The sequence below is a fragment of the Ascaphus truei genome, chromosome 2, assembly GCF_040206685.1.
Source record: "Ascaphus truei isolate aAscTru1 chromosome 2, aAscTru1.hap1, whole genome shotgun sequence".
NCBI classification, from domain to species: Eukaryota; Metazoa; Chordata; class Amphibia; order Anura; family Ascaphidae; genus Ascaphus; species Ascaphus truei.
In genome coordinates this window covers 343,069,683-343,085,462 of record NC_134484.1, presented here as the reverse complement: position 1 = coordinate 343,085,462, position 15,780 = coordinate 343,069,683, and the positions used below count along the sequence as shown (strand labels likewise).

The following is a 15,780-nucleotide window of genomic DNA, read 5'->3' as shown; positions in this document are numbered from 1 at the left end:
CTTGTGGGGGGAATTGTGTGTGGGGGAGGGAAGGAGTGAGTGTGGGGTTATTGACGGAGGGAGAAGAGAGGGATAGGAGAGGGGGTGAGTGAGGAAAAGAGGGAGTAAGAGTGAGGCGCAGGGGAGAGAAAAACATGCGAGGCAGGAGAGTGAGAGGGAGTGAGACAGAAGGGAGAGAAATACATGGGAACGGGGGGAGGAGAGAGGGGGCTTGTGAATCAAAATAACCTTAAGAATCTTGTGAAGCTAGAAGGTTTAGTGGATTAATAGATATCACTTTAAAACTATACCAATCTTGTACTCTAGTTTCTTAATTTAGCATCTGCATACCGTAACTAAAAATAATGCTTTCAATGTATTTTTTTAATCAATTTTTAATCTCTCTGCACAGCAGGAAAACCTTATAAAAAATGTAAATTAAGAATGTAATTTATTCAAGAGTTTCCTCAATGATGGAAAGAAATTTCTCTCTAATACCAACCAATTTAATTTACATAAACATCCTTTTATGTAAGCATGTAGGACTCTGGTACTGTATGTTGAATTTCAAATATGTATTTTGAGAGATTTTCCTTGTTTCAGACAACAGATTCTTACTAGTTCATGTAAGAAGAATTTTAATGAAATGAAGACAGAGAAAAAAGAGCTACTGTGAATATGCTGCATGTAACCGTATGCTTTTTTTTTGCCTTTCCCTGGAAAAACACTATCAGAAAGAACATGACTGATGATCGGAGGTAGAGACTCATGAAATGCACATCCAGAACATTGAGAGAAAGTCATCGACTTTTCTGTTCAACTTACAGATTGTAGGTGTTCATATTGACAGGGAAGAGGAAGCACACTAATATTCTCCGTAACAAAATACTGTATAAAAAAAACCCAACTAAGACTGATCCATCAGAAAGACATGGGATTAACCAATCATGGTTCATATTTAAGCTACATGAAGACGGCTAGAACATTGGTCGGAAACAGGCAGTCCAAGGATCACATGTGGCCTGTGGGGGCTTCATCCATGGCCCCCAATTGCTGGCCAAAACAGTAGCCCTTTTTTCCCAGTGTAGTGGGAGCAGAGAGGTGGATGGAATGGATCATGGATAGAATTAGCGCTCACTCAACAACCTTCAGGTAAATACCCGACTAAACAGCTCAACCAAAGACATTGTTTTATTCTGCACACGTGTACATATTGGCCTGTAATTAAGCAAAGTATGGTATCCTCTTAAGTATTGAAAGTACTGCACATGACAAAGTAGTGAAGAGAAATACCCGGGCGCTACCTCTAAAAAAGAATATATGGGGAAATAAAATTGGAAATTACAACCTTATTAAATTTATCAATTTAATGTATTCAGTGGGCTGCTTACAGTATTTGGCTGCTAACCTAGAAGTTCCTTAACCTTTTGGGTGCCCCAACATGTGGGGTGTGTCACTCCAGCAGCCCCATGATGTGGTGGCCAAATCGTGCATTTAGAGAGCTAAATTTCTGTAATCTGTTTCCGGGTTAAGGGACGCCACGGTTACGTTATCGCAGTTTGCCGGAGGGTCCAGGGCAATCTGGTGCCGCAGTCCTTCTGGCTCCCCAAAGAGTTAAAATACCAACATTTAGTACATGGTTTTTTTTCTCGTCTCAACAAAAAACAAAGCCGGACTGCTAGTCCCACCGTTAAAATAGCACCTGGCACTGCAACCAATCACTATTGATTGGTAGTATTGATTGATTCGACTCACAATATATTAGTGTCACTTTTATTGACCTGCTAACTGGCAATGGTGACTGGTGGTCATTTTTATTTCCCTCTACACCTAAGAATCGGCAATAAATTCCCTAAACGAAGGTGCTCACAGAAGGGAGAGATTCAGAGTTCTGCTCGAGAGGACTCTAGTTTAGGTAAGATAACCCATTCCCACTAAATACAAATGCCCCGAGTAAAGGGCATACATGATTAAAATTAAGATCATACTGTAGATTAGTCCCTCTTTGCAATCTAATTATCCCCAAAATAGCATTCCAAATTAATTTATGTGACCTTAAACTTAATTATACTATGTTACTTTTAATGGAATGATAAAGCAGAACAGAATGGAGCTATTGCATTATTGCTAATAATGGAGACCTGAAAGGTTAATGAAAGATCAGCAAATAATTTAGTTTCATGTAACTTTTTTCCTGTCAAATCCTCCAGCTGGTAGATTTAACAAGTTGCAGCTTTTAGCATATATGTAGTGTGAAGCATACTTTACTATGTTGGATTTTATATACTTACATGCCTTAACCACTTCAGTCTCTAGTGGCCTACAATTCATTATGTTGTACTGTAGGTTAACAGAGCTAAACTAAGGCTCTACAATGAAATTATTAATTTACCTTCTAATGGACCTCTAATCCAATAAATTTAGCATACTGTTTGCTTCTTATTTGTACCACCGGACTATAAAAACGATGTTCATTTTATACATAATATAAAGATCTGCAAATATTTATTTTATCAGAGACACAGACTATAATCTGAATATCCATTATTTTGACGTTGTATATACAAGTCTATCTGTATATACAGTATGTTAAATCCTAAAAATGTACTGCAATAACATATTACTTACAGTAACAGTTGTAATATTGATTTATTTACCGGACCAATGTTCTTTATAGATAGATCTACATGCATATAAAAACGGTCATTAGATGCACTATCAAGTAGTTCATAATTCAATACATGCATTTTTACCAAAATCAAAAGCAAATCTAAACTTACTTGTATTGCAGTCCATCTGTGATATGATACAAACGATTTGCACCCCCATCAGCACATGCTCTTAAAGTAGCTAAATGCAAAGAAAAATAATTGATGTTAAATTACATATTTTATTTCAATTAACTTACTGTATACAGAATCCAGGATGACAATGTTCTTTAGTAAATTAAACATATGTTGGTATTACAGTAAACAGACCCATTCTCCTGCTTTTAGTAGCAAAGTTAAATAACTCAGTCATGTGACTCTGTTGCTTCAATTTCCAGCGTCTGTTTCATATTATAGGGCATGTTTCAGATTTAAGTCAAGCATAACTAATGTAAACAGATAGCACATATGAGGCTACTTAAAGGATGAGATAAAAGGGGTAATAGATAGCAATTCATGAGAGACAGGGACACAGATCAATGACTTGCGAAGGATAAGAAGTAAGGCCTTCAACTGTATAGAAGGGGAGGGAGACGAAGACTAGATAGAAGATGGGATGGTCTTGGGGAGATTCCTGTGTACAATTCTATCAGGTCTCTGAATAGTTGATTCATTAAAGTTAAAAAAAACAGACGACAGCAGAGAAAAAGAACCATGTAAATAACAATATGTTGGTTAAATTAAACCTAACTGTGGTCTTACACTTATCCAGATCCTGTAAAATTCCTATTTCAGGGCCTGGATATGAGTAACGCCACCTTTAGCTATGACCTAACTAACGTAACATTAAATCCCTGCATTATGTATAACAGAGCTCTTTGGATAGCTGTGGTTATAGGGAACACCTCTTTTGCATAGAATTAGCACGAACATCCGTTAAAGCGAACGCAAGGGTTTGTTACTAGTGAAAAAAGCACTTAACATTGCGTTAGTGGGCTATGAAGATACACGATGCCACTTACCAAGGTGTTATTTTATGTTAACGCCTCATTAAGTAAATAACAGAGCTTTGTGGACCTGAGAGCTGAGATTGTGATTTCCCCCAGAAACCAGCAAATAGTTCATGACTTTGGGGCAATGTCACAAGGCCACCACGGTTCCACTAAAAAGGACGTTGCCCAAACATCACGAAACAAAGTGTTACCCATTCTTCCTACCTTTCATGCATACACTTTTTCCTTCTTACCAAAACCCTTAATATTGCTGTTTTTTTTCACCTCGCACACTATTTTTGATTGTTCTTAAGTATAGTAAATACATTATATTTTACTTGCAAACTAATAATATAAGATATGGCTTCCAAAGGTTCCTAATAGTGAGACTCTAAAGTCTAACTGAGCTTTCATTGATTTCCTGATTGCATACATGCTGTTGGAGGAAATTTCATCTGCCTGGCAGACATTTTTGTCTGATGTCTTCAACTTCTGAGCATCATACTGTGATTTATAAATTAAACTATAAATGAAAGAACATTGATAGTACAGTACTTCCATGAGTTCGCTGCATTTGATTTTGCAGTTAAATCTAAAATGTTTCCACATTCAAAGAGTTCTGAAATGCAAGTTTAATAAATCTGTCAAAATAGACATAACCTGTTGCGGAATAGGGTTGTGTCACTTATTTTTCTCTGCACTGAATTGTGGAGTGCAATCAATTGATCCCTGACAGAATGAAGTCAAGCAGACAAATGCGTAAACCATTGTTTATATAGGGCTGATGAAAATCCTGTGTACAGTACAATGCTGTGTAAGAAGACGAGATCTATACCAGTCACGCAAAAAATAATATAAACTTGGAGTGATCATGATGAAGATCTCATCTTTAAGATTTCCCTAGACGAAAATCACATGCAACAAGAGGAGAGACATTCAACGGAATACTTTCAGCATATTCATTTTCATTAGTAACCTGATCTATTAATTGTGAAGACTATTTTACATTTCTTGTACAGCCCTCACCTGAACAACAAAGCTCAGATCTTGTTGTTGTGTTTTATATTACACACATTAAAAAATAATATAAAAAATCGTTTTCAGGTGGCCGTTATCTTGTAAATATTATTCATTTTAAGTAATTAGAAAAGAAGGAACCATTAACTGGAGTCACCCTCATGTAAAACACATGAACTCAGATCCTGCGCTGCGCTGCTGCTCCACCAACCCACTCCCCCCCGTATCATGAGACAATTGCTTGCAGACAGCCATGTTTTGTCGGAACGGCTCATCATAGTTCCACTAAGCCTTTGCACTAAAATTTCGCTGCACAAACCCTATCATGTCCTGATATTTGAACAGGGCTGAGCAAAGATGGGGAGATTTCTCTCCAATTACGCTAGCAAGGATGGAGAAAGCCTGGATCCAATTAATAAACGTATGGGGATATAGCCTCTTTTCAATGTCCTCTTTTTAAGCCTCCTCTTTCTAACTTGACCTTGCTAAGGCCGCCCTATAGCCCGGAAGGACAATAATCTCCACATAAATCACAACCCAGATTTTTTTTTTCTTTCACTTCCATGGGTAAATGCAACCCCAATGTGCTAGTACCGCACATACTGTATATGCATCTTTAAAACAGCCGTCAGAAACTTTTTCTCCTTCCACCAGGTCTGTCGCAGGACTTGGTGAAGCTACTCCATTTCTTGAGACAGGGGCAGCCCCACTACAATACTTTTTTTTTTTTACTCTCAAAAAGAATAACTAGATTGAAATCTTCCAACAACATGAATCCTTATTGCTGAAACATGGAACACAAATATGTTAAAAAGAAACTAGCAAAAAGTAAATATCTGTTTCACTAGTTAAAGTTTCAAGTTATGATAGAGGATATAGTTCAAGCAATGTGCAGCTTTCAAACCAAAAGTCTTCATAAACATTTGAAATATATGTTTCTAATACAGCGGGAGATCAGAATCCATTCTGTGCAAGACAATTTTAGATGAAATTTGAAGCAATATTGTTAAAGGGAAATGAGGTAAAAGAACACATGGGAAATAGACAATATCACAATTGATTTTGACATTATGAAAAGAAAAACAAAACATTACACACCTAATTCAGACAGACAGCTTTATTATTATGTGTGTGTATTGGGATAAGTTGTACAACTAAAAAAGAATACAGAGATTTATTGCAAGTCTTCTTTTCGTTCACTTGTGCCTCCTCAGAAACTCTGCTGCATGTTTAGTAAATACAGTATTAACAGCCCTGCACTAGCTCTTATACCACAGTATCATTTAAGCTTTTACTGTTTACCTATCCTGCTCTTAACCTCATTTGTCCTCCATAACTCCATCTTGTTTTGCTGATCAGAGTATTTGAAAAGCTAATGAATATATATCGGGTGCTGGAATAAATGTTGAACGTGATAAAGTAGGTGTTGTATGATTGTTTGGAGGGAGTGCCACATTTTCAGATGTAGCAGGTGTTATTACTCACGGTATTGCGTGATATCACGTTACCGCCGGCGAGAGTTTCAATTCCCAATTTTTCTCGGTTCCTTTCAAACAAATGGGACCGCGAGCAACAACATTGTGTAATTTATCACACTTCACTGTGCGATAACAGGAGTAATATCGCCTGTTACAGTACATCTGTACTAAGCAGTATTCTGCTATAAGGCAATTTCCAAAGCTGGAAGACACATTAGAGACCATTCAATTTAATGGTGTGTTCTAGTACAGTGTCTTATAAGACTGCTAAGTAAATATTGGCCTTTATGACTTTGCAAAGTAAGGCCGCGCTTATAGTGCCGGCAACGCGTCGTCACCCGGAAACAAATGCATTGCCGCCGCCGCCGCCGCTTATAGTAAGCGCGACGGCGACAATGTGACGGAGAGACGGCGACATCGCGAAAACTGTTAGCTGGCAAAATTTTATTTTTCAAGGACTGTCGCCTCATGTGAAAGCCTTTGAACCAATCAAATGTCAAGAAACCCGCGCCACCGCCGCCCGGCGAAATGTAACTTTCGCCTGTGGCGACGGGTGACGTCACCCGTCGTGTCGCCATCGACGGCACTATAGGCGCGGCCTAAGTCTGCATGTTTCAAGCAAGTAATCATACCTTTGCAGGCTTTATGCTGCTCTAAAGTTGAATGACAAGATCCCACCTTTTATATAAATATATATACACAAACAGATATATTATGACAGCTGCAACATACAGTATGTTCAGAAGTTCGAGTAACCTTCCCGCAAGCTAAAATGTATCCGTTGGGACATAAAAAGGAGTTGGAGGGGTGAGAGGGGTGGCTGTTGTGGTTAACACTGCTGATGGAAGCTGGGTGTCACGAGTGTATATCTGTGACACACCCTGACACACACAGATACATACTCAAACATGACACACACACAAACATGACACACACACACACACACAAACATGACAAACACAAAATGACTAATTTGTCCAACCAAAGCCATACTTATAGAATTGAGAGAGCAGGGGCGGGCAGGTCCAGGAGTGCTCTGCCACGCTTCTTTCCTCTCCCTTTCGCACCAGAGCATTGTTCAATACCTGTCATTCACCGCCGTGACTGGGAGCAACGTGCCCGATCAAACTTTACGCCTGTGCTAGCAAAACATGATTGGGCGCACTGTTGCCAGTCGCGGGAGTCACTGGGGTCAGTCAGCACTGCGTGCAGCATAGGCACCAGGTGCCACATTTGTTTTTGGAAAATATTTCTCTATTAGTTAATTCTTCAATCCTAACCAAATTGTAAAAGCACCTGCATGTACACATTGTGCAGATGATGCATTTTGGGTGCCATCTATTGACATGTTGGACTTATTCAGAAGTCAAACTGAAACACACACACACACACACACACACACACACACACACACACACACACACACACACACACACACACACACACACACACACACACACACACACACACACACACACACACACACACACATATATACAGTTGTGTGAAAAAGAAAGTACACCCTCTTTGAATTCCATGGTTTTACATATCAGGACTTAACAATCATCTGTTCCTTAGCAGGTCTTAAAATTAGGTAAATACAACCTCAGATGAACAACAACACATGACATATTACACCGTGTCATGATTTATTTAACAAAAATAAAGCCAAATAAAGCCAAGACTGAGTGTGAGAGACTCAATTGCAATACTCTCTACTGCGCTTTTTTCACTTACAAAGTGTGAGTGAATTACCTGTAAGATTTTTATAATCTTTTTTATTAAACTATTTTATGCTATATTGCTTTTTTTCTTGTCTTATCCCCTATGAGACGGAAGCTGTGTATCCAGGTTTATAGGAATGACCGTGGAATCCTGTGACTGCAGCTGTTGGCAAGTGTGGTAGATCGTTTGCTGAACTATACAAACACCAGAAGTGTTCCCCATCCCAATAGTGGGTACAAGGCTGTTATTTACCATTCTAACTGTAAGTGCATATCCCACCAATATTTAGCTGCAATCATCCGGACATACTACTCTATGATTGTTTTTCTCTCCTTTTTTTTCCCCTACTGTTTTCTTTGCGCCTAGGTCATTCTTCTGATATATATATATATATATATATGATACATATATGGCCGTTGAAACCACTAGGCGGTCGCATGCAGCAGCACAGGAAGACGGCGTGAGTGGACGAGGAGGACGGAGGGTGGTGAGAGCAGAGCAGCGGAGGAGCTGGAAGAGGAGCATGTCCTCCCCTGCTCCACCTCAAGACCGTAGCCAACCAGGTAGGCTGTTCAATGGAGTGAGAGAATGAGGAGGGGGTGGGGGGTGAGAGAATGAGATGGGGAGGTGAGAGAATGAGGAGGAGGTTGAGAGAGTAGGAGAATGAGAAGGGGGGAATGAGGAGGAGGGGAATAAGAAAAAAAATCTATGAGGTGTAAAAATAATTTTTTTTCAGTTTAACTTTTCCCACTTTAGTTAATTGTGTGTGTGTGGGTGTGTGGAGGGAGGGTGGGGCGTAGATAGATTTTTAGGTGTTTAAAGTTCAGTTTCTTTGAACTTTCCATTTTAGGGTTCATTTGCATGTTCTGTAAAACTGCTGAGACAAAGTTTTACAGACTGCAATAGAACACATTTGCTTGTATGAGCGGAAGTACACTGGAATGGGATAAATCTGGGTCCAGAGCAGACAGCAGATAAATTAACTTCAAGAATACAGTATATGTATTGTTATTGTTCTGTAGAATGAAGAAAAAGGTGCACCTCCATGACTTTGTGTAACGCTTGCGCGAGCCCACAAACAAGACCTGACCCCGGCACTGAGGTGGGAAGGACTGTGCCACACACCCACAGTAGCGGGGGCGAGCCTAGAAGGTGGTTTGTAGCGTTGCTGGGTCTGGGTATGTAGAAAGGGTTAATCCAATACTTGCCGGGGTCCGTGGGTTGGAGAGGTACACGTAGTTGGAGTCCGTAAGCCTGTGGTCTGGGGTTGGAGAGGTATTCGTCATCGTTATCCGTATGCCAGGGGTCAAGAGCCAGAGAGAATCCAAATGCAAAGCCAGGTCGGTACACGAGAGGTTAACTGCAGAGACCAAGACAAGACTGGGCTGGACAAGACAGGCACACGCAAAGGCTACACAAAGTTATGTTCAGCAAGGTATGACAGGAAGAGGAAGTTTCTTATAGGAGACAGGAACCAGTAGGAGAGGGGGCGGAGTGGAGGCGGAGCCTCTGCAGATGCAAAGGATAGGCTGCAGGAGACAAGGGCTTACAGCAATCTTGACTCGCAGCTGGGGCTCGTTGCGCGACGTCATGCGTGCACGCCGCGCTCAGCGGAGGTAAGGCGTGACCGAGGGGGCGGAGCTAAGGTCTGTGACCTGGTAGAAGAGGAGCGGGTGCGCACGCGCTCTGTAAACAGAGCGGGGGTGCGCGCACCAGCGGGGGGCAGATCGGAGGCAGCAGCCGCTGCAGTACTGTTATGTAAAGAGGAGGAACCGCGCCGCAAGGGACGCAATCCCCGAATCCTCACACTTTGGAGGTTTAAATTGCCTCAGGTGCACGCCCAATACCAAAGGTGCAACTAGTATGACTAATAACTGTCCTTCTAGAGGAAAAGAGAGCCACACTCCAGAGGTCTTGTTTTAAAAATAGAAAAATATTATTCAGACAAAATAGACGTTTCCATCCATAACATAAGAATTTGAACACATTATCAACCTATTCCCTGCCACAATGGATTTATGTCTAATTGATTTATTCAACATGTGTGTGCAATTCCTACACTGCTATACTCAATTCATTAATATTCAAGCGGCAATATTGCACTATTGTGTTTCTATTGTTCTATTTCTATTCTTCTTTCCCCTTTCAGAAAACTTTGTGTAGCGAGGTAGCCCCTGGCTACTATTCTACCCAATGGGCTGGCAGTAAACCTTGGTACTAACAGGTTGCCAGTAGTTGGTATGGAGTTTTCCCCTTCACCTTTGGTACTGCACTTGAGAGACAGCAGGGGCTGGTACATTCTGTTGTAGCTGGGACAACGGGATGCCCGCCTTCTAGCTGTACTTAAGGGCAGGACTGCCCTAAAGTTAGCAGGTTGTTCCTTCCCCTTGAGGAAGGAAGGTCACACATTGGGAGCCTGAGATTGGGGCCTATCCATGTGCTCTTCCCTGTGGGGGAGAGTGAGTATGGACCATACCTCTGCCTCCGCAAGAGCGGTGGGGAAGAGCTAGGATGGCTGCGGGTGCCCTTGGCCTGTAGTGATGGTCCAGGGACCATCTTCAGTGAAAGCGGAGCTGACTGACTATACCCGGCAGAAGACTGCTGTGAGTACCTATTGTGTTACTGCAGACAGTAGTAATAAACCGTTCCAGTTTGCAATATACCTCCGACCTGGTGTGTGATCTAAATGGGAGGAGAGGTAATCAGTTCTACCGTGGGAGATCATCTCCATTTCCCTGGAGCCTACAGCAGATGGAGGCACTGTACTGCTAAGTATTATGTGGGGTATGAACCCCAGAAGCCTCTTCCTGTGTCCCAAAGTCATTGCAGACGACTAAGCCCTCCTGTTGCCAGCAGGTATATGCACCATACACCCTGTAATGGCCCCTATCTGCAATTGATTGGGGGAAACATTGTTACATTTGGGAACGCAGGTTCTGAAGATCGGTACATTTGAAGAATTTGGGAACAAATTCTGAAACGGGGGTTTTGAGCTGCATGTTTTGAATTTAATATCACCCACTTGTGCACGTGTATTATTTATAACACTTGATATCACTATGAATTAACTATTAATTCACTAAAGTCACTAATGATTTAGCATTTAAATATTATATTATTTAGCACTGTTCTACTAGGAGCTCCAATTCTACACATTTTTGTTTGTATAAAGAAGAGTGCACTGTCAAAAGCAGGGGAATACAGCTCCCCTAAAAAAATATAATGCACAAGGTACACAGACACACGTAATCAACTAAAAGTTGATTTAACGATCAAACTGTGTTTCGGTCCCCAGTGGGACTTTACATAAATACAGTATATGTAAAAAAAACACTGGTCACAAACCTATCAGTGGCTAAAATCAAGTGATAAATCAACTCTTTAAAATAAAACATGGGTGAAATTAAATATCTATTTGTTTTTCTTGTAGAAGAATAGCCATTTAACAAATACACAATATATTTATTGCACTCGATTCAGTCTATTGAAAGTTAATTCCAGCCACAGATTTTTGCCTTACAGCTATTGTTTTTCCAACCAGCTGCTTATACAAAAGTCAATGACTAAAAGACATAGTTTAGAGATATGTAGCCAGCAACACATCCATTCATGCACAAACCTACTGTCTGTATTCTCAGTGAACATTAAAAAAATTATGCATAGCCCTATCAGACCAGAAAAAGCGATCTGTATTGTAGGTATTCAATACTTCAATAACATTGAACTTTTTTCAATGTCAGCTACTTTAACTGATTACCTAATGCTTGTTATAGCAGACTTAAATTATTTAGCTTTGTCTTTTTCTTAGTATGAAATGAAATGTTATGGTAAACCAGTTAGCCGAGTACAGTACTGTACTGTAGTGCAAGTTTTTTTTTAAATCTTTAGTCCCATTCAGATGGCTCATTTGTGCGGTTGACTTTTTAATTCTGGCTATATACAGCTCAACCCCGTTTTAGCACGATCCACTAAAACACGGATCCGCTTATAACGCGGTCTGAGCATGGCTCACGATTTAAAAACATCTCCAAGGTTTTCTTTTTTTGTTTCTTAATAACATTCAATGCTTTATTGCTAACGGACACATGTGGAGACACATACATACACACATCCCTCCTCCCTAGAGGAATATTTTATATAATAATTTATAAATTATAAAATAAATAAAATAATTTATAAATGATAAATTATAATTAAAATAGTTATTTATAAATTATACCATACCATGCAGGAATTGAACCCATGATCTTTCATATGCTAGCGCAATTCTCTAGTTGCATCAACCGATGTTGCAGCTTGCTACCAACCTGCGGGACCCGCAGAATATGATGCCCATTTTGATTTCCCTAAAGGATGCATAACTATAACTACACTGATATCTCAGAAAATGTATGGGCCCCAAGACCTAAAAATAACGTAATTCAGCTACAGAGGACGCCCTAATTCCCATGTAAAGAAAAAAAAATTATATCACAAAAAAAAAACAGGAATGCTGGAGTAATATTTTATATTCCTGAGAAAAATCAACTCGCCATAAAAATAAACAAACAATTTTCTATAATTATACTCGCCAGTTATGCCATATTGAAACAAAAGCAACTTAATTAAGCGCAACAAATATTGTGATAAAATGAAGCTGCTGCCTGAACACATGCGGTTTCCCGAAACCGCAACTACATAAACCTAAACCAAAAAGTGCTCGTGGCGCAAAGTGACCAAAGATATCCAGTAATAAATGCAAATGAGCCCAGTGATAAATAGCACTGAAGACACATAATACTGTCACTCCATATGTGGAACTCCTCAGGTAGGTGGACTCCTTGTTGACCTCATATTAGGAAAAGAACACAAATGCAGAGGGTATAGTGCATTAACATTTACTCATGGTGACAAACAACTCAGAGGGGAAAGGAATCAAACTCACACTCTCCCCACTGGTGTATAAGCAGGAAGCAACTTTGGGCGCACTTCAACCCTCCTCCCGAATCAGCTGTCCTCTGTGGAATCCTGATTGGATGAGGCTGTTGAAACGGCTATGACACATACAGACTCCGGTGTCTTCCGTCGGCGTCTCTCATCCGTGATCGGAGCACTCTGTCTGTTTAATGTGTCACAGCCGTTTCAACAACCTTATCCAATCAGGATTCCACAGAGGATAGTGTAGGGCTGATACGGTGGTCTCAAAGAGTCAAAAGGCCCAACGCGTTTCGTCAAAAGACTTTTGACCCCAGACTAATAATTCTCTATCGGAGCGTCGGCACACCACCGTGTCACCAACATTGTTGTCAGATCTGTTACTGATAGAGTGTACTGTACCATAAATACTGGTTTTATACCTATACAGTTTGCATCTTATAGCAATTATAGCTAAATAGACTGAGAACGTGAATATACTTGTTACTTGGAAATCCATGTTATGCAGTGTGATATTGGGATTAACCCCTTGTTGCTTCACTATATGCAACACAATTACTCACCTTATATAACTTGAGTTACGAGACGTCATTGAGTGTCACTGGGATCAATTTTGATCTATATGTTATCCAATACATATATACTTCCATAATCTCAATTGTCCACAACACTAAGAGGATTTTTTATGAGACTTTATTATATTTTCTATTCTTTGATCCTTCGTGGATCACTTCTGCTTTTGGAACTCCAAGGAACCCGCTTCTAGAACATTAAGTGGAGTTATACAGTATATACCTTTCTATCTCCCTATTGTGACATCACTAGTCACAAAACATACAACGGATTGGGTACTGTATACCTTTTGCGTGGTCATTCTACATCACATGGTGGGGAGTAACCCATAGAGTTAACCTTACTTAGTAGTACCCAGAGGGGGGCTACATTTATAATATTTGTTTTTTTATGTGATGCATTAAGCAGAGATGTGATATTTTGAAAGCTCCGCACACTATAACTTCATATGTGAAGAACTGTCATTTTGAGCCATGTTGGTATCATAACCTGCAACAAAATGACAAGGACATAGACAGAAATCACCAAAAGTCACCAAGTAATTTAGAGCAGTGTTTTTCAACAGGGCTTCCTATGAAGCATTCAGTTCACTGGGCATCTATAAAGGGTCATTTGAAAATTGTACCAAATACAGAAGAATTTGTCTTTTGCTGCAAGTTTGACGCATCTGGCACTTCCTGGTTGCGTCAGCATCTTGGGCTCCGACGTGGTTAGCTCTGATGTGTCTCACTGTGAGAGCTACATAACATAGCCCAAGCCGCTGACGCAACCAGGAAGTGCCAGACGCTTCAAACTTGCAACAAAAGACAGCGCGCGTGACAAAGAGCTTCTCACCGTTGTAGCATCCTGGACGTTCGGCTGGCCCGGTGAGTAGCGAGCAGTGACTTGACTACCATACAGTACCTTATTGTAAGTGTTCATATGCTTTTGAGCTTTGTCAATAGAACTTTATACTTCCCTCCGGTGCGCTTTGTGTTTTTTCCTGCATGCTGAAATGAACCTGTTATAGACTAGATGCTCAATGTTCCAATACATTTTCTTTTAACACTAGTTAAACAAAATTACAAGAACTCTTGTAGCTGAAAATTTGAATTAATTGTGCAGAAAATTACATATAAAAAAATTTGTTGAAATGTCAATGTGGTTTGCAGGTTTGGAATAAAAGTAAAGAAATAACCATGTACTGTATGGCTCATGGCGTGACCTACTTAACAGTTTGGGTTTATGCACTACTACAACTAAAAAATGTGTTTATAATACTGTATGGACAATAGAATATATAGGAAAATAACACTGAATAGTCAGTATATATTAGTGGTCAGTTAACCATAATTAATTGCTACTGTACATCAAAAATTAAACTTGCCTCGGACCCTTTCCACTGTATTATATTTCCCTTATTAACACCAATTGACTTCAATAACCTCACCCCAAAGGCAAGGACTGTACAAAATAAAAAAAAATAAAAAATATAAAAGATGCCCCTTGTAGAACAATATCCTTTAAAACCAGCCATGTACGAAATACACTGTTAAAATTGAATTTTTAATACATTTATGCAGCACTAGACTCAGAATTGTCCCTGCCCCGAAGAGCTTACAATCTTATTTCGCCGACTGAAATGAATGGGAGTGCAGTAGGTTTTATTTAAAGCCTATGTGGATCTCCTCAATACATTAAGCTTATTGAAACTTTCATGTTGGCAGATTTAAAGGTATCACAATCTGCAGTAAAGTTGTTTATTACATTGTATATTATAGGAACTTGCACTTGCAATCAGCTGTTATAACCAACATGCGGTCATAGTATAAGAGTTAAATAAACAATTGTAAAAGATCACACTGCTCTTCATTAGGTGGAACTTCTCTCAAGGTACTTTACATTCAAATTATTGCTTTCTTGAGCCAGAGAGCGAGAGAGAGAGACAAGGACAAATTAACATCACACCATACCGGATTTATCCATTTGTTATATTTTTTAGGTAAATTATATGTAATATATTATATTTTGATGGGTAATGTGACCACAGGCATATAGAGTAAAAGCCAACGCTCTTCTGTGAGGAAAGGTTGTTATTGATAGATTTCATTTTCAGCACAGATTGACGGTTATGGAAGTCTGAAAAGGCAAAACTTAAACCTTTGTTTCTCTACTGTTATCGACAAAGAAAATGTTTTATTCGGAAAATATACTCTAGTGGAGAAATACAGTATGAAGAACTATACAAAATTGTAACACTGCTGGCTTCATGGTGTACAGGCATACCCCGCTTTAAGTACACTCACTTTAAGTACACTCGCGAGAAAGTACATATCGCCCAATAGGCAAACGGCAGCTCGCGCATGCGCCTGTCAGCACGTCCTTAACAGCAATACCGGCTCCCTACCTGCACCAAAGCTGTGTGCAAGCGGGGAGACTATAGAGCCTGTTACAAATTCGTTATTTACATCAGTT

General features: G+C 39.8%; 1 protein-coding gene across 5 annotated transcripts in view; it reads right to left on the bottom strand.

Moving 5' to 3' along the window:
• TPK1 (thiamin pyrophosphokinase 1) overlaps nucleotides 1–15,780 on the bottom strand; it is a 519,153-nt gene that overhangs the window by 371,479 nt on the left and 131,894 nt on the right. For all 5 annotated transcript variants that reach the window (XM_075586749.1, XM_075586753.1, XM_075586752.1 and 2 more), the window contains one exon: nucleotides 2,760–2,829. In XM_075586749.1, coding sequence (XP_075442864.1) covers nucleotides 2,760–2,829 — 70 coding nt within the window. The remainder of the gene's footprint in view (nucleotides 1–2,759; nucleotides 2,830–15,780) is intronic.